Source organism: Cololabis saira, chromosome 4, assembly GCF_033807715.1.
Source record: "Cololabis saira isolate AMF1-May2022 chromosome 4, fColSai1.1, whole genome shotgun sequence".
Lineage (NCBI taxonomy): Eukaryota > Metazoa > Chordata > Actinopteri > Beloniformes > Belonidae > Cololabis > Cololabis saira.
In genome coordinates, this window is record NC_084590.1 from 6,973,508 (window position 1) to 6,991,704 (window position 18,197).

General features: G+C 41.2%; 1 protein-coding gene across 1 annotated transcript in view; it reads right to left on the minus strand.

Moving 5' to 3' along the window:
- Positions 1 to 4,235: 4,235 nt before the first annotated feature.
- LOC133441429 (A disintegrin and metalloproteinase with thrombospondin motifs 15-like) overlaps positions 4,236 to 18,197 on the minus strand; it is a 39,496-nt gene continuing 25,534 nt past the window's right edge. The window contains exons 7-9 of the mRNA XM_061718709.1: positions 16,098 to 16,273; positions 12,074 to 12,249; positions 4,236 to 9,013 (exon numbers count right to left, since the gene is read on the minus strand). Coding sequence (XP_061574693.1) covers positions 8,236 to 9,013; positions 12,074 to 12,249; positions 16,098 to 16,273 — 1,130 coding nt within the window. The 3' untranslated portion in view covers positions 4,236 to 8,235. The remainder of the gene's footprint in view (positions 9,014 to 12,073; positions 12,250 to 16,097; positions 16,274 to 18,197) is intronic.

Consider the following 18,197-nt stretch of genomic DNA (forward strand, 5'->3'; position numbering starts at 1 on the left):
TCTGTCAGCTTTTTTGGACTGTGTGCAAGTCTGAAATGCAAACACGCACTTACACTGATTAATGAAATAAAACTAATTAAATAAAACTGTCGTGAAAAAAGCTTGAGACATCATGGGTTCATACTATCTGAAAAGAAATAGAGAAAAAGTCTTCTTTATTTTTTTATTTCCCATACCGTCCCAACGCTTTCTTTATGTTACTTCATGTTCTCGAGCCGGTGGTGTTTCAGTGAAGATCTGAATGTTTGCAGCTCTCCAAATGCATTTAAGTCTGCAACGCTGATCACTCTGACTTTGCTGTCCAGTCAGAATAAAAAAAGACCAATGTAAAGCCCCTGCAGTTCCCATGCACTGGGAAACTTTAACCCTTCATGCTCATTAGCTGCTTGAGCGGCGCTTCAATGGAGAGACAGGCCTCTGTTTTGAGAGGAGAAGGAGGAAACTAAATGGGTATCTATCGTTTCTTGGCAGAGGCTCTTGTTAACTGCTGAGTTGTTGTGTGAAGCAGATAATGTGATTTCTGGACAAAGGTTCTCTTCACACCTCTCTGAAGCAGCGGCCGGTGAGGTGAGACCCTCCAACACTTAAAGCTCACATTCAGCAGAAACCAAATCCATCCAGGAGGCAAAGTTCAGGCCAATCCATGTTGCTCACCGAGGTTGTTAGTGCGAGTGGCGGGAGGAGGTGAAATATGTGGAAGAGACGTGTTGGCCAGTAGAAGATAAAAGTAATGGCTGGCCTCAGTGAACTGCTCAGGGTTTTTGATAGTTGTTCATACATGACCTGTGTGAGACTCTTCCCAGCCTGAGAGCCCCATTTCAGTTTCCAGGCCTTCCCCAGGAAAAAGTGTAAGTAGTTCAATTCAATTCAATTAAATTTTATTTATATAGCGTCTAATACAACAGTTGTTATCTCTAGACGCTTTCCAGAGATCCAAGTAGTATAGGGGTGTAACGATACACTAGTCTCACGATACGGTACGATACACCATATTGAGGTCATGATAACGATATTATAGCAGTATTTTTTTAACAACCTTGAATGAGGAACACATGACTGGAAAAAATGGTCTTTTATCTGAAAAGACACAAAATACAAAATACAAAACAATGCTGTGCATTTGCCCTATTGTTACAGTTTGTAATGCTTTATATCTGTTTAAGTTTTAAAGAGCAAGCCAGGCCAACCATTTTCCACAAACTGTCACTAAATGTCAGGTTTGCATTATACATCTTCAGTTTCATACAAGTAAAAATATTTTGCCACAAACCGAATAGTTTCGCTCATGTATGACTTGACTTTTTCTTTTCCATAAATTTAACAACTAAAATTAAATAAATAAATACAAGTAAATAAATAAACTATGAAAAGTCCCAAACTCCAAATGCAACATGACTGTTATTTATCTTGTGCCAGAGCTAAGAGCTTCACCTGCTCCAGCCTGAGGCCGTAAGGTGAACCCCGTTATCGTTTCATCCTCCCACCTTTGGGGACGACACAATCTTTACATCAGAAAAAAGATTGATTCATGCTCACCTTATAAGTAAAAGTTCGGAGCTCAAAACCCTGCAAGAGTCCCGTGATCGGGACCGCAAAACGGTACTAGTTTCTTCTGAGCGGAGGAAGATTTTGGTCGGCGGGTCGAGGAGCGGTCGGCACGTGATCCCGCTGCACCAATAGGATGTTACTAGTAAACAATATATTAATATTAATAACCAAATATCGCGCTACAGTTTGTCACCTCCCTATCGTAACATTTTTGTATCGCAAAATTTCGTGGCACGATATATTGTTACACATACAGTATAAAGTAGTATAAAGTAGGCCTACAGTATATAAGACTTGACTTTTTATCAGTCGTAAATCCAAACCAAGTTAATTAAATTCTTCCCTTGAATGTGTGTTCTCTCCTCTCTGTTATGAGAGTTTAAAACGACATCCTCGTCCCAAAACTTCCGCTACATCATTAAATGAAATAAGTGTCCGGCGTTCCACACTCAATATTCTGACATTCATGAGGGCATCAAACCGCCTGCGGAGAAGACGCCCCTGTGCACTCAAAATAGTAGGTAGTAATCCACAGGAGCAGCGTTTTGGAGTATATGAGCTATAAATGGTCAAGGTTTCTTCCCTCCTAAAGGGGAGTTTTTCTTGCCACTGTTTGGCTTTTAAGGCTTTTCTCCCACTAGGGGAGTGTTAACCTGTCATTATTTATGTAATTATTGCTCGGGGTTTATGTTCTGGGTCTCTGGAAAGATCCTAGAGACAACTTTTGTTGTATTAGACGCTATACAAATAAAATTGAATTGAATTGAATTAAATCAATGAATCAATTTCTTTCATTAATAAAATTAATACAATTTTATGGATTAGGATTAATAAAATAATAAAAAAATGTAATTGAATTGAATATATCATGCTAATGTTATATTATTAGCTGTATCATGCTACTGCTAATGTTTTATGATAAGCTTAGGCATGCTAAAGCTAATGTTATATTATGAACTATATCATGATGTTTTATTATGAGCTAATACTCGGCTACTGTGACTGACTGACTGAGGATCAGACGGATATTGATACAAGACCACAACGAATCAGCCACCAAGTTGAAGTCTATGCTTCATGCTATATCATATCATGCTAATGCTAATGTTTTATTATAAGGTTAGGGATGCTCAAGCTAATGTTATATTCTAAACTATATCATGCTAATCTCTTATTAAGAGATATATCATGCTAATGCTTTATTATAAGCTTAGGTATGCTAAAGCTAATGTTTTATTATGAGCTATCTCATGCTAATCTCTTATTAAGAGCTATATCCTGCTAATGTTATTCTAGGCATGTTTTCACTAGCGAAAGTTCCGGAAAGTTGAAAGCAGTTGTAATTACTGATGACTGACTAAAATGTCATCAAAATCTGATATCAAAATTAACATTCTGTTGTTACAATTTGTATTTATTTATCAGATTTTTACTTTTTTTATACTTATAAAACACAGAAAACAAATAAATAAAGAAACCTGGTGGGGCCAGTCAGGGAGACCGTAAAATGAGAAACAACAACAGAATATTTTTCATGAAAATGAGCATGCAACATTTTTACCTTTAAATTTCACTGTGACACATATGATCTAGTTTCGAAAATAGATGGATGGATCAGAAAACCCTCGGACCATGGGGGTGATGGGGTCCAGGTCTAAAAGACGACTGTCCAACAAAGCGCTAGGCTTACTGGGCAGCTAGTGTGTTATTCCAGCGCAGCCGGGACAACGGTGCTTGAATCAGCAGAATACCGGCCTGGGTGAATGAACGTATTTTCATCCGCCGTCATGCTTCAGCTGCAAAGGGGCTTAAGTGACTGTCTGATACCATGAAAGAGTGCAGGCTGCAGCAGAAATCTGATGTAACAGATACCGCCACGAAACGAGAGACGCTAAGCAGCCAAACATCTGACTGAGCCACGCACAGAGGAAATGTGTCTTCATCAGTTTTTGTACAGTCAGATAAAGAAGATCCCAGGATCCAATCAGCACATAGACATTTATATTTTATTTTATACAGCTAGGTGAATGTATACATAGTATACAATACAAAAGACAATTGATAACAACAACAATATCTGTACATGTTTGGTAAGGGAAAAATACCACCTTTTATATGCTACAACAGAGGTGTAGGGCCACGTTGAGGGAAAAAAACTACAATTCTGAGAATAAAGCTCCAGCATCATCAGCGTAACGTCATAATAATCAAAAAAGAAATGAAAATTCACATGAAAATCAAATTGTCGTGTAACGACGAAATTATAATTTCATAATTTCTATCGGATTTTTATGATCTTTAAGAGTAAAATACTAAATATATGAATATCTTTTAACAAAATCAAATTGTCAAAAAGTCAAATTTTAATAGAGCAATGTTGTAAAATGTTGTGAAAATTAAGTCAAAATGTAAAAAAAAGAAAAAGTCAGAAGATATATGAGAATAGTGACATAATTTATTAAGAAGGCCAAATCTTGCCTTCTCCCAAAAGATTTAGGAAAATAAAGATGTAAATTTATGGGAATTTAAGGGAAAATGTATATAATTATGCAAATTAAGTCAAAATTGTGTGTATACATATATATACATATAAAGATATATAAAAATCAGATATTTACAAAGAAAAAGTTACAAAGTACCTAAATATAGTTTTAAATCTGTTAAAACTTCAGAGAATTGTGTTATAATTTATTTATGAAAATTAAATCAAAATCTTACATCAGAAGAATATTAATTTAGAAGAATGAAGTCATAATTTTATGAAAAAAGAGAATAAAGTCATAAATTCATAAGAATAAGGTTGTAAAGTTGTCATTTTTGTAATTTATGAAAATAAACGTGTAACTACAAGAATGAGGTTAAACTCTGGTGTCAAAAAGTGGTAATTTCATGAAAATAAAGCTGTGAAGCTACAAGAAAGTCAATTTTATGAGCAAATCATACATTTGTATCATGCTGCAACTTTTATCTTGTAAAATTGGTACTGTGTTGTCGTAATATTACGAGTTCATGCTCATGAAGGTGGCCCTAATCCTCTGCTGGAAGATGGTTAAACTGGTCCCGCTGAACAGAAAGACAACATGAAATTAATATTTGGCTTGTACAGCAGATGGTGGGACCGAATCCAACTACTTGGGATTCAAAATCATCAGTGTTCCCTGATGTTTCACACATTCCAGATGTTACTCCATGAAACTAACATAATAACTAACATAATTCCAGGTCCAGGAAGATTGAACACCTACAAATTAACTACAACAATAACGGACACCAAGACAGAGGCCACCCATCTTTTAAGGTGGATTTCTCTTTTGATTTCGTTTTGGTCTTTTTCTGCTTTGATACTGAATATTTGGAAAATTGAATGAGACTATGTTGAAAAATGATGACATTATTGAAATGTTGACGTACATGACACTGTTGTGTCCTGACCGGAGACAGTGTTGTGTCCTGGCCGGACTGCATTTTAACCAAAGCAGCATATTTAACTGAAATCGACTCAAATTAATCCCAAATGGAGAATAAATGTGTACCAATAAGGGCAGGGTAACCCAAATCCTGACCCGGGTCCACCTCCACCAGCTAGACTCGGGTCCCGTTTCCACATAGCAAAAACGGTGGTGTTTTCATGCGTTTTGGCCGTTCGTTTACTCGAAAACTAAGCTCAAAGTCACCAAAACGATCATTTCTGAAAACTCTGGCCAAAGTGGAGATTTGCAAAAACTCCGTCTTCACGTTTGCTTGTAAACAGAGGGAAACGGACATTTAGGCTTCAGGTTCATTTCAAGAGGTTCATTTTAACCAGTATCAACATCATTTCCTACTCAAAAAGAAGAATAGTCTTATGTCATTTTTCTATAATTTCAACAGGTGTTTTATCCTTTTTATTTATTTTTTTTACTTTTCTTTGGTCACATAAAAGCAGCCATTTGGTCAGGTTAAGAAAATAAACTATGTGGTCTAGTTTAGAAAATAAACTATGTGGTCAGGTTTTAAAATTTTTTTTTTTTGGGGAAACCATGTATTGACAGAACATAATTAACCATTAATGTGTCACAAAGACCTGCTGTAATTTTTCTTTCAGGATGGTAAAAAGAGAAACAGAAGCTTCCAGAGCTAACACAGAATCATTACATGAACTAATTAAAAGAAATGGGAGCTACAGATTGAAAACAGCCATATTTGTCTAAAAAAGTCAATAAAATGCACAGTGAACCCAATTTACTAACATTTAAGAAGCGAAGCTGCCATATTCTCAGATTTAAAAAACACTGAATTCCCTACTTTTTCCTGTGCTTATTGTGTGATTGATTAATAATCACTAATGCTCACATGAATTACCTAAGTGATATGATTGTTTTTTTCGAGCTTTGTGGCGCTCATAGTCAGTAGAGACAGTTATCTGATGGGGGTTTGTCAGAGGGAATAAAACAGAAATGTTTAGTGAAAAACTGAAAAAGCTTTGTTTCTTTTAGCTTTGAGGAAAGTTTTTGCCAACAAAGAACTCATGTTGTGGATTTGGTCATTTTCCTTCCGTAGAGTCAAGAAAAACTACAAACTACACTCATGCCATAATATACACTAACCTCTAAACACCTCTTAACCTTTCAAGTATGTTGCTCAATGTTTTGGTTATGAATTCGGGAACGTTTAGGTTTTATCAGTTTGTACAGATTCTACCGCGTATGCACAGTTTTACTTTCGGGATTGGGGTTGAAGCTGACCGGAGAGCAGTTTGGTTTCTCTCTGCCAGATGACCATCAACCGCACACAAAAAACCCCTCTACTCAGATAGAAAGGCGGTAGAGGTATTCGCTGGGATCCAGAAAGATTCCCAGGAATACGACACACGGTTGTAGAGCATCAACAACGCAGCCAACGGGGAGGTTTTACCAAGTTTGATGAGAAGAAAAGAGATTCTGAACGGTCAACTGAGTTTCTTCACTTTTGAACCATCCAAAATGATTGACACTTTTGTCCTCCATGGACAAAATGTTGCTAAATCTGGTGTGCTTCCTGAAGAAAGTTGGAGTAATTGTGAACACTAAGTTTTATTAATTTGGGATATTAACATCGCAGTATATCTTTTGGCTCCGCCAACAAATGTGACTGGCGTGTCCCTTTCAAACAAGTTACTCAACGAAAGTTGTTTTCACAAAGTTGCATCCCAAACTCTATGAAAATTTGCCTCAGACTCTTTTTTTTTTACTTTCATGTTCGGTTTTTTGAAAATGGTGGAAAGATGCTGGTTTTTATCCAGATCCCTGAAATGAATCAGCGACAGAAGAACTTTTGTTCAAGAAGATACTGTTCTGGAGATACATGTGCTAAAATGTTAACCATCGTAACGCCACCCCAAGGCTTGCCTGAATCACTATGTCGTCAAGGAAGGGAGAGAAAAAGAAGTAAAAGAGGGTTAAATTAAGACAACATGATTCCAGCAGTGCCATCACTCAGAGCTCCGGAAAACACCAGATGAACATTTCTGGAGCAGTCAGGCGTGAAATGTGACGGATACTGTTAATGTCTTCCCAGCTCATTCCAGACACTTTTCAACCTGGTAGCAACTCTTACATTCGGACTTCCGGCACTTCTCGTCTGGTATCTGCCAAACGCCTATACAATGGCAAGAAAGGATATGTGAACCCGTTGAGATGAGCTGGTTTTCTGCTTTCATTTGCAATAAAATGTGATCCGATCATCATCTAAGCCAGTAAAACCGACCCCGTGTGCTGCAGAGGTTCAGTGTCTCTGTGGAACACAGCTGTTAAACATTCACAGAGCTGAAGAAAAAAGTATGTGAACCCTTGAGACGTATTGCAGCTGGAGTTCAGTTTGGATGTGTCGTTTAGAGACACTTTGATCTGATTGACTGTCAAACAACGTTGACGTTTGCCGTCCATCAGAAGTATCTGCTGATGTGGTTCATGCTTCGCTGAAAGGAGGTCTCTGAGGACATACAATCAGGAGTGGATCATCTGCAGAAGGCTGGAAAGAGAAACAAACTCATCTGAATGTTCAGACGTCCATCAGTCCACAGTTAGAAAATCTGTCTAGGAAAGGAGACCGTTTGGTCCTGTAGCTACTCCTCCTAGTCGTGGACGTCCAGCCAAGACAAAGCAACTTCTTTTGGCTCTTCCCTTGGTGAGGAGGTCCTGAACTCCTGAACAGTTAGCAGATCTTGTTGAAGCCACTGCTGCTGAAGGAGCTTCAACCAGCTGGTAGCTCCAAGGGTTCACTTACTTTTTCCTTCATCGTGGTGAATGTCTGTTGGGCAGGTTCATGTACAAGACACAGAAGTGGTACATTGCGTCCATCTGTTACTGTGACTCAGATGACGATCACATAACTCTTTCTGGTAAAATAATGAAGAAAACTGCTTAATTTTCTCGCCACTGACGTTTGAGCAGCGCCCGTATACTCAGCTCAGTGAGGATGCGTCATGCGCCGCGTCTCGAAAAGACTCTTGTACATACACAGCTGTTGTGTCTTCAGTCCTGCTGGAGGTAGACTTAGCACAAGATCAACCTGTTTCAGATGGTTTGACAAATCTTTTCTCTAGTGTAAACGAGTGTGTATGAAGACGACGGTGCAGCAGAAGGCCTCGAAGTATCAGCTCCCAGCGCTCCAGCTGATTTCAGCTTGGTTCTTTCCTCCCAGAGTCCAGTTCCCGGTGTCTCTTCTGCTCTAACATGGCATCAAGTTGCACAGGTCCAGTTCCTGAGGCTTCTTCTTTCCAGAGCAGTGCTGTCGGGGCAGACTGAGACCATTCTCAGTTATGCACCGCACCGGCCGCCTTTTAAAACCCCTCCCACAGGACTTGGAGCACTGGGACCAGGTTCCGGTGTCCCACCTGGGACAGGGATCTCCACATGCTCTCACCCCCACGGGCCGATCAGTACTGTCACAGTCATCAGCAGGAAGCCCGTCCACACTCTGGCACTGCACCAGTCTCTTCTGGAGGCCAGTCCCACAGGTCACTGAACATGAATCCCATCCTCCCGCTATCCAGTGACTTACGGGACTCTTACCCATCACACCCTTCTTAGTCTCTGGCTTGTCGCCCCCAGCCAGGACGCTGTTGGGTGTTTTGTGGGTCCTCTCCTCTTTCCAGAGAGTCTTCTCTACCTTGCTGTCCTTCGAAATATGGAAGGAGTAACGGACCCTGGGAGGGGTCATCTTCCCGACGGAGAGAACCTCAACCGTAAGAGGCTCCTGCAGGGGTCTGGTGGCCTGGAGAATCTCCACGGACGTGGTTGTTCCGCTGTAGCGCAGAAGGCTGCCCTTCACCAGCAGGTCACGCTCCACGGCCGACACCACGTAATTCCCGTTCAGGAGGTACTTTCCGTAGCGATTCTTCACAGCAAGGTAGTTTTCGTCACCAGCCATGCCTCGGTAGCCTCGCTGACGGATGTCGACGTTGGAGGCGCCAACAGGCAGCGTGACCACGAAGTTGTAGCCATGCCTGATGGACAAGAATGGACATGTCACACAGTAGAAATACAAAAGGTTTTGTTAGAGAGTTTGAGAATTATCATTATAACCTTAGGGTTAGTTAACACAGATACACTTTAAAATCATTTATTCAACAGAAAGTGAAGCCAAAGTGAACAAAGGGCGCGTTTGACAGTCCTACGTACCACCGTCCACAGGGTTTAAGAGTTGTATTCATGTGCTGCAGTCATCATTGACAAACTGATCCTCATCATTGACGAACTGATCCTCATCATTGACAAACTGATCCTCATCATTGACGAACTGATCCTCATCATTGACAAACTGATCCTCATCATTGACAAACTGATCCTCATCATTGACGAACTGATCCTCATCATTGATGAACTGATCCAAATAAATGATGAACTGATCCTCATCATTGATGAACTGATCCTCATCATTGATGAACTGATCCTCATCATTGACGAACTGATCCTCATCAGCGACAAACTTATCCTCATCATTGAAGCCATATGATCCAGGTCCTGGTCCAGGTTTCTTCCCTCCTAAAGGGGAGTTTTTCTTGCCTTGGCTTAAGGTTTTTAATTTTACCTGCCATTGTTTATGTTATGTTTATGTAATAATTGCTCGGGGGTCATGTTCTGGTCTCTGGAAAGATCCTAGAGACAACTTCTGTTGTAATAGACGCTATATAAATAAAATTGAATTGAATTGAATTAGTCCTCATCATTGACGAACTGATCCCTATCATTGACGAACTGATATTCAGCAGGTGAACACATCTCTATAAAAGCAGATGTTTATAGCCGAGTCTACAGCGTTTCAGCAGAACCACCTCAGACCCACTGTCAAGCACATTGTTAGAGGGATGCTGGTCTGGACCTGAACACCTGCTAGTCCCTATGTGGACCATGACCTCCTCTGGAGACCAGAGTCTTCAATGCAAGTCATTTTCAAATAGCAGCCTGATAATCAAAACAACGAATCATGAGTAGAAAGCTTGTGATGTTTTCTGCCTCTGTGCTAAGCCTGTTTTATGTATCTCGTACTGTCAAACATCTTTGAGCAGTCGAAGACATAGTGCAGGGATCTTCTTTGTCCTTATAAGAACATGAGCCACACCGCTATGAAAATGATGAACTCGGTAAGAAACCTTTAAGATGGCTTCAAAGTGGAAATCCTTATACGAGATGGAGGAACACAGATACGACAACCTCCAGGTCTGACTTATGCTTGTTATTCTTGTTCTGTGAAGCTTGGGATCTGGACAGAGACGTGTTCTAGCTTCAAACGTGTAATATTTATCATTCTTATATAACTGCAATTTACGTTTTAAAAGATGCTATCAACTTACAAAACACAACATTAAACGCTGTACTGTAAACCGTTGCATGCAGCTTCTTTTCTAAGGTTTTGTATACAGCCTGTGAAAACACCCCATGATTCAGCAGCTTGGAGATCCACCTTCAGCAGCAGGAACTCTCAGTAGACATTTCCTTCAGCAGGAACTCTCAGTAGACGTTTCCTTCAGCAGGAACTCTCAGTAGATGGTTCCTGTCTTTCTTCAACAGTGTCTCTCATGGTTCTGGTTCCAACGCTACTTAGATTCATTGCATCTCAACCAGGTTCAGGTCTGGACTTTGACCCAGAACCTGAATTCTTCAATTTTCATCATTCTGATGTAGATCTGCTGCTGTGTTTGGGATAATTTCCTGTCACATGACCCAGTTTCAGCTTCATTTGTCAGTCCGATGTCGTCACATGTGTCTCTAGAAGACTCTGGTCTAAGGAGGAGGTCATGGTCCACTCAGTGACTGGCAGGTGTCCAGGTCCAGACCACCATCCCTCCACCTCCGTGCTTGTTGTAAACTCAAGTTCTGGGTTGGTCTACAGGGGAGCTCCCATCTGAGGGCTGCTAGCCAGAGCTAACAGGAGCACACCAGTTGGACTCCCTCTAGATCATCAACTCTACCTTTTGGCACCAGCTAGATCCTCTGGTCAAGCAACTTTTGTATCGGACCATGGCAGAGCCACCAATATCCGAAACTAATACACTTTCCAGAGACCCAGAACATAAACCCCCGAGCAATTATTACATAATAATAATAATAATAATAATAATAATGACTTGGATTTATATAGCGCCCTTCTAGGCACCCAGAGCGCTTTACAGAAATCATTATTCATTCATACACATTCTCACCAGTGGTGGTAAGCTACATTGTAGCCACAGCTGCCCTGGGGCAGACTGACGGAAGCGTGGCTGCCATATCGCGCCTAACAGCCCCTCCGACCACCACCAACATTCAAACACATTCACACACATTCACACCGGGCAAGGTGACAATGGCACGTAAAAACTCCCATAGTGGGAGAAAAGCCTTAAGCCAAACAGTGGCAAGGAAAAACTCCCCTTTAGGAGGGAAGAAACCTTGAGCAGGACCAGGCTCTTAAGGGGGGACCCTCCTGCCGAAGACCAGACTGGGGGAGTCGGGGACGTCAGCAGCACATAGCAGACATCCACGCAGGCAGGTGGAAGCAGCAGCGGGATGACCAGAGGGGGGTGGGGGACCGCAGGCAGGTGGAAGCAGCAGCGGGATGACCAGAGGTGGAAGCGGTTAATACTTCCGAATTTGAAACAAGAAGTAGCAGCGGTTTGTTAGGAAATACTGATGCTATTCCTAACCAGAAGTTAGCCGAGCGGCCAAGAGCTGAAACAAGGTCCAGCAGAGCTGGTGGACCTTGTTTTAGCTCTGTCGGCACTTGTTTCAGATGCCGTTACAGCTCTGGCTGTATGAGGTGGGCATGTTCCAGTTGGTTCATCAGTTATGATGATTAGCAGCACCTGGCTACAACTTACCCTCTTAAATATCATGTATGCATCCAGAGGATACGTTCACAGATTGATTGTGAGTGTTGGCTGTTCTTAAGTAAATGTCATCCATTGTTCATCCAAGACTGGCTAAAGGCCAGACCATTGACGATAATACCCAGAAACATGAGCCTGAAAACTGAAGCAGGCTGTACTTTATTGCTTGCTCGACTGTAGCGTACATGGATTACTTACATGGGCTTTGTGAACATTCCTGAGACCTTCTTGCAGCCATGGTTGTCCCCTCCACACACACCACACTTGTCAAACTTCTTGTTGGAGTCCAGCTTGCCATCACAGCCCGCCTTGATACATTTTCCCTGGACGCAAATGGCCGATGTGTCAGGAGAACAAGGCGTCCCATCCACAACCTGAAACATCACAAACACACATTACACAACAGGACTTACATGATATCTGGTCTAAACAGCTTCTGTGCTGGATTCCTCTGACTTGAATAAGCATGATAGACAAGCTTTTGTGTAAACGAAATCCTGGCCTAAAACGGTCTAAATTCACTTTATTATTTATTTATTTTTATTTTTTTTATTAGGGGTAAGGCACAGTAGAACAGGAATCAATGACACATTTACATTGAGTATCATATTACTGGCCTGTATTTCTGCTAAAAGCTTTCCTTCCATGATGAATGTATAAATAGATGCTGACGAAACTCGGCTCCGAAGGGACTCCTGCATGCTTTTCTTACTTGTCACATCATTAATTGTCTTCATCTACCAGAACATCTCTCACTGCCTCACACAACCTTACAAAGCTTTGTGAGAAGAGAGGCGCTCATAATTTCTTCCTAATATGTTCCACCAAGCCTTCTGACACTTGAGGTGTCCGTTTCAGTGAATTTAGACCGTTGTTGCCAGCTTGTTACCAACCCGCCCAGTCTCCGCCTCTTCCAGGATCTATCCCAGCTCTCTTTGGGTGAAAGCAATACATTCCGAAAAACATTGACAGTAACATGACAGTAAAGTTTTCACTAATTTGTAAAATTTGCCTTCCCATTTAAACACATAGGGCCCGATTTACTAAAGGTTTGCGTGTGTTAAAACGTGTGCAAACTTGACAGCACCCGCAAACCAATGTGCCAGCTGATCTACTAACAGCGTGCAAAGAGGACTGCGTCTCTCAAATGCGCAAAATTGCACACGCAATTCATTTAGTACTTTTGCCCTGATGAATAATCAATATGGGGCGTACCCGGCAGAAATCCTAAATACTGGGAGGGGAAGATGCAAATTGCTCCATTTACCACGCGCAATGAGATTTACCAAGCCTGAAAGTAATTGCGCGTATTGTGATTGCGTCTGTATTTAATACGTTTGAAAGGAAGGTGCTAATCTGCTGCTGCTGTTATTGTGGCAAGGAGGCGACATCCAAAATCAAAGAATACGCAGAGAGAGAGTCTTTATTCTGCTGCATGCTATTTTAAAAATGGTTGCACAAGTTTTATTAAAGGCCACTTTTTCTTTAGTTCTTCGCCTTATATCTTTTGCCACCTTAACCCTGATTATTTATCTTATTGAACGTGAAATCATCCTTCGTAAATTACATTTAATTAAAACCCGTGCTTATTAATCACAAAACACAGGTTAAACATCATGACCAAATCCGCTCCGACCCGGTGTCAGTGATCAGCGCAGAGACTGCAGCTTCGCCTGAATTATGGTTCTGCGTTAAATCGACGGCGTATAGGGTCGCGGTGCGGTGTGCGTCGCCGCGTACCCTACGCCGTCGGTCTGCGTTGGTGTGACGCGGAACCATAAATCAGCCTTTAGTGTGCGCTCTGTGGGCTGTTCTGAACACTTCTCTTCTTTCGGCCATATGATGGTCCCGTCTGTCACACATTTACTGTCAGTGTTTGCTATATAATATATAATATTTGCAATATACTGTGGACATCTGAATAAAAACTTAACTCATAAATAGATTAATCAAAGCGCTCTCCAGCTCTGTGTCTGATCTTTTTCTCCTCAGATCATGCCGAGCACCGCCGGGTCACGCAAACCCGACCAATTAAATATTAAAATCAAATTCAGTCCTGTGGCCCGTTTTTCTATTTCGTATTTTTGATCTGTGCCTAAAATTGAAATATGAAACACCAGACGTTTTTCCGTTTTTTGTGTTACCAACTGCATTTATTCTATCGCAGGTTTTCTCCGATATTGCGTTTCTTTTGGTAATGTTTAAATTTCTTTGCTGTAGTTCATGAATGTGTTTATTTGCCTCTTCCACTAAAATCTCTAACTCCAACTCGTCAAATTTCATTTTGCGCTTGAGACCTTAAGACACGCAACACCTCATTTAAATACTGCTGTTTGCACCTGTTATCAATTGCGCAGGCAATCTTAGTTGATCACCCGCAAACCACGCAACAACTGCACACGCAAACTTTTTCAGTGCACACGCAATTTAGTACTCTTTATTTAGGATCTTAGTAAATCGGGCCCTTAGAAGGAGCTTTGGCATTGAAGATCCAAAGTGATGAAGAATGTCAGGGGTAATATTGTCCCATTCTCACAGCAAAAACAAATTCAAGTTTTTATTTGTTGGAGATTTTGTGTTTCAGAATTAGCCGGGATACTCTTTTGGGGACAGGTCAATACTGCAGACAGACGAGTCCACTATCTGCTCCCTCCTCTTCCTCAGCCATTTGTCCAGAATTTGGTTTTACACTGTGTTGTTGAAAAATACCTTGACATCCCTGAAACAGATGTGGTCTTAAAGGCAGCAGATTTGGCGTTAAAATCTCAGTCTCTGTGTTAATGTTGCCATCTACGATGAAATGAGGTTTGGACACTGATACAACCCCAGACCATCAAAGAATCGGGATTCTGGACTGGTTTATGACACCAGTATAGATGATCCTTTTCCACTTTGATCCGGAAGCACATAATTTCCTGTTTTTTGAACACAGATCTGAGTGTCATCTGCATATAAACTGACATAAACATAAATCAGCAGAGGATGACACTGAGTGGGAGCATGTAGACTTAAAGGGGACCTATTATGAAAAACACGTTTTTTCTTGCTTTAACATATATAAAGTCGTCTCCCCTCAGCCTGCCAACTCAGAGAAGAAGGAAAGCAACCAAATTCTGCAGTGTCTGTACAGCCGCCCGGATGAGCCGTCCAGTGTGATGTGGATCTATGAGCTGTTCAGATTCTGCGCCCGTCGTTACGCAAGGACTGATGCGATTTACATAGGTTGGCCTCCGATGTGTGAAACCACGCCCACAACTAACTCCGCCGGCCGGAGCTTCCGCCATTTTTTCGTAGCGGTGTATCGCGTCATTCAGGCAGCAAATCAGCACAGTGCCTCATTATCATAGCCCCGCCCCCTCAGAATCCCTCATAGATAAGGAGGTTAGAGAATGGGAAGATAAAGACATGGCTCAGAGGCTGAATTTCCAATTAATTTAGCAAAAACAATAAAAAGCTTGTTTTTAAGACATTCAAGGCCTGTTTGAAATAGGTATTAGATGCCACAATAGGTCCACTTTAAAGAAGCAGAGGTCCTCATACAGAGCCTTGTGGTACTCCTCAGTTAGCACAATCCATGTTTCCATGGTGATCGTCCATTCCAGATGCCTCCAAGTCTAGAGATGTCTCTTCTTGACAAGGTTAATGTTTGGCTTCTTCTTTGCACCAAATCATCATTTGAAAATTTGAAATGACAGCATTATTCTTTTCTTAGACTCCTTGCCAGCACCCATTGTCCAGTACCAACTTTTCTGAGATGTGTTGCAGGTTTGAAATGTAAAATTGAGTGTATATTAACAAATTCAATTAAGTTGTTGAGAAACTTGCAGGAAAATGTTTTTCACACACACAACTGCTCTGGGGATGTGGAGCTGAGGAGTTTTATTCACAGAAGCATCGTTAAACTGACATAACTGCTCAGTGTCCCAAGAACAAGCTACCAAATCAGTTTTGCTACAGCTGGCAATTATCATGACAACAGCCTCCAGATGGTGGGTAATTATCTTCTGGTGGTAGTGTTAATGACGCTGATATGGAATTTGCTAGGAACGTCCCAGACCTCGCTGTGTTACTCTGCCTCATGAACGAGATGTATCCAAGGGACTCTGATTAGTACAATTTATGTTTTTAAACAAAGTCATTTATTTTGGGGATGGCAGTCAGTCAAAAGGGAAACAGTGTGATTGCTGAGAGGAAAGATTAAGTGAACAAATCATTTACATACCTTTGGAGCAAGGACGTAGAAGTATCCGGTCCCATTGGCTCGGCAAATGAGCTTACATTTATCCTTGGGGGAGATGCCTGAATATTTTGGAACCCAAACCACGCTGGAGCCCAGCCTGTTGGTGTTTAGGTTTAAGCCATTGAACTCCTCGCACTGTTCCTCACGGAAACTCTTCCCTGGCGACGCAAAAACATGAGATTAGTTAAGTTAAATTCTCTTAGAAATTCCCCTCTTATTAAAGTAATTTCTGACAAATCACATAGGGCCCGATTTACTAAAGGTTTGCGTGTGTAAAAACGTGTGCAAACTTGACAGCACCCGCAAACCAAAGTGCCAGCTGATCTACTAACAGCGTGCAAAGACGACTGCGTCTCTCAAATGCGCAAAATAGCACACGCAATCCATTTAGTACTTTTGCCCTGATGAATAATCAATATGGGGCGTACCCACCAGAAATCGCTAAATACTGGGAGGGGAAGATGCAAATTGGTCCATTTACCACGCGCAATGAGATTTACCAAGCCTGAAAGTTATTGCGTGGATTGTGATTGCGTCTGTATTTAATACTTTCGAAAGGAAGGTGCTAATCTCCACATGCAAAAGGAGAAATATTTTATTTGAATGTTAAAAGGAACCCTGGCTATTAAGACATGTAGGTCTTAAAAGATAAATGTTGGTATCAATTATAACAATGTGATATAAAAAACCTTGTTGATGTCTGTTTTTATAAAATTTGAAAATATAATTTAACATGTAGGTCGCCATTGTTGTTTACATTCTGGGTAGTGACGTCAGACGGTGGCCACTGCTGGCCCCCGTACACTGTTTTGACACCCAGAAACGGATGAAAACACACCTAAACAGGTGACGGCGCACCAGAAACACAGATCAAAACACAGCTAAACATTAAGGTGACGGAGCACCTATAAAAAAGTAAAAAAAAAAAAAAAAAAAAAATTCCGCACCATAAAGCATGAACTATAAAAACACCATAAAACTCAGACATACTAACAGACCACACGTTTCAACTAGCAGATAGCCGATGCTACAATAAAAACCCCAGCCAGATCTGGCGTCATTAAATTAAATAAAGATGTTCTTGCCTATTTGACGCGAAGTCTCCGGTGTTGTGCCGTATTCAGCACCCCTGCCGTGAAAAGCACCCCCTCGTCTGACAAAAATTATATTCTCATTCCGTGTTCTGTTGTCCATGTTCTGTTTAGCGTCCAGTTTTGTGTTAATGATTCATGTTTAAATACGCTCATGGATTCGGGTAAAAAAAAAAAAATCGGGTAAATGGTTATTGATGTCATTAATTAATAGCCTGCTTACTGTGTTGTCCATAATATTTGTAAATATATATAATATAAACTCCTAAGTATGTGTTTGTGTGAGTGTGTATATATAAATATATTGAAGTGTCAGTGTGTTGTTTTTTTTCTTGGTCTACTTATCATTGAATATACGAGGGGGTGCTTTTCACGGCAGGGGTGCTGAATACAACAATTTGCCTCGTCCACTAATATCTCTATAACTCCAACTCGTCAAATTTCATTTTGCGCTTGCGACTATATCCTGCTTTCCATCCAGACTCTCCATGGCGCAAAGTTTGCGCCGCAAACTGTAAGACGCGCAACACCTCATTTAAATACTGAGGTTTGCACCTGTTATCAATTGCGCACGCAATCTTAGTTGATCACCCGCAAAACACACAACAACAGCACGCGCAAACTTTTTCAGTGCACACGCAATTTAGTACTCTTTATTTAGGATCTTAGTAAATCGGGCCCATAGAGTCACGATTCACCAGTTTTAACTTAAAAGTGGTGCATGGATGTCCGTTTAGGACAGGGGTGTCCAAAGACGGTCCTCAAAGGCCGGTGTTCTGCAGGTTTTAGATGTTTCCCTGCTTCAGCACACCGTGATAAAAGTAGCTGTGTCACCAACAGAGTTGTCCAGACTTGGATGGCAAGCTGGTGACGACCGTTAATTTGAATCAGGTGTGTTGAAGCAAGGAGATATCTAAAACATGCAGGACACCGGCCCTCGAGGACCGACTTTGGACACCCCTGGTTTAGGATGACTGAGGTGTAGGGACAA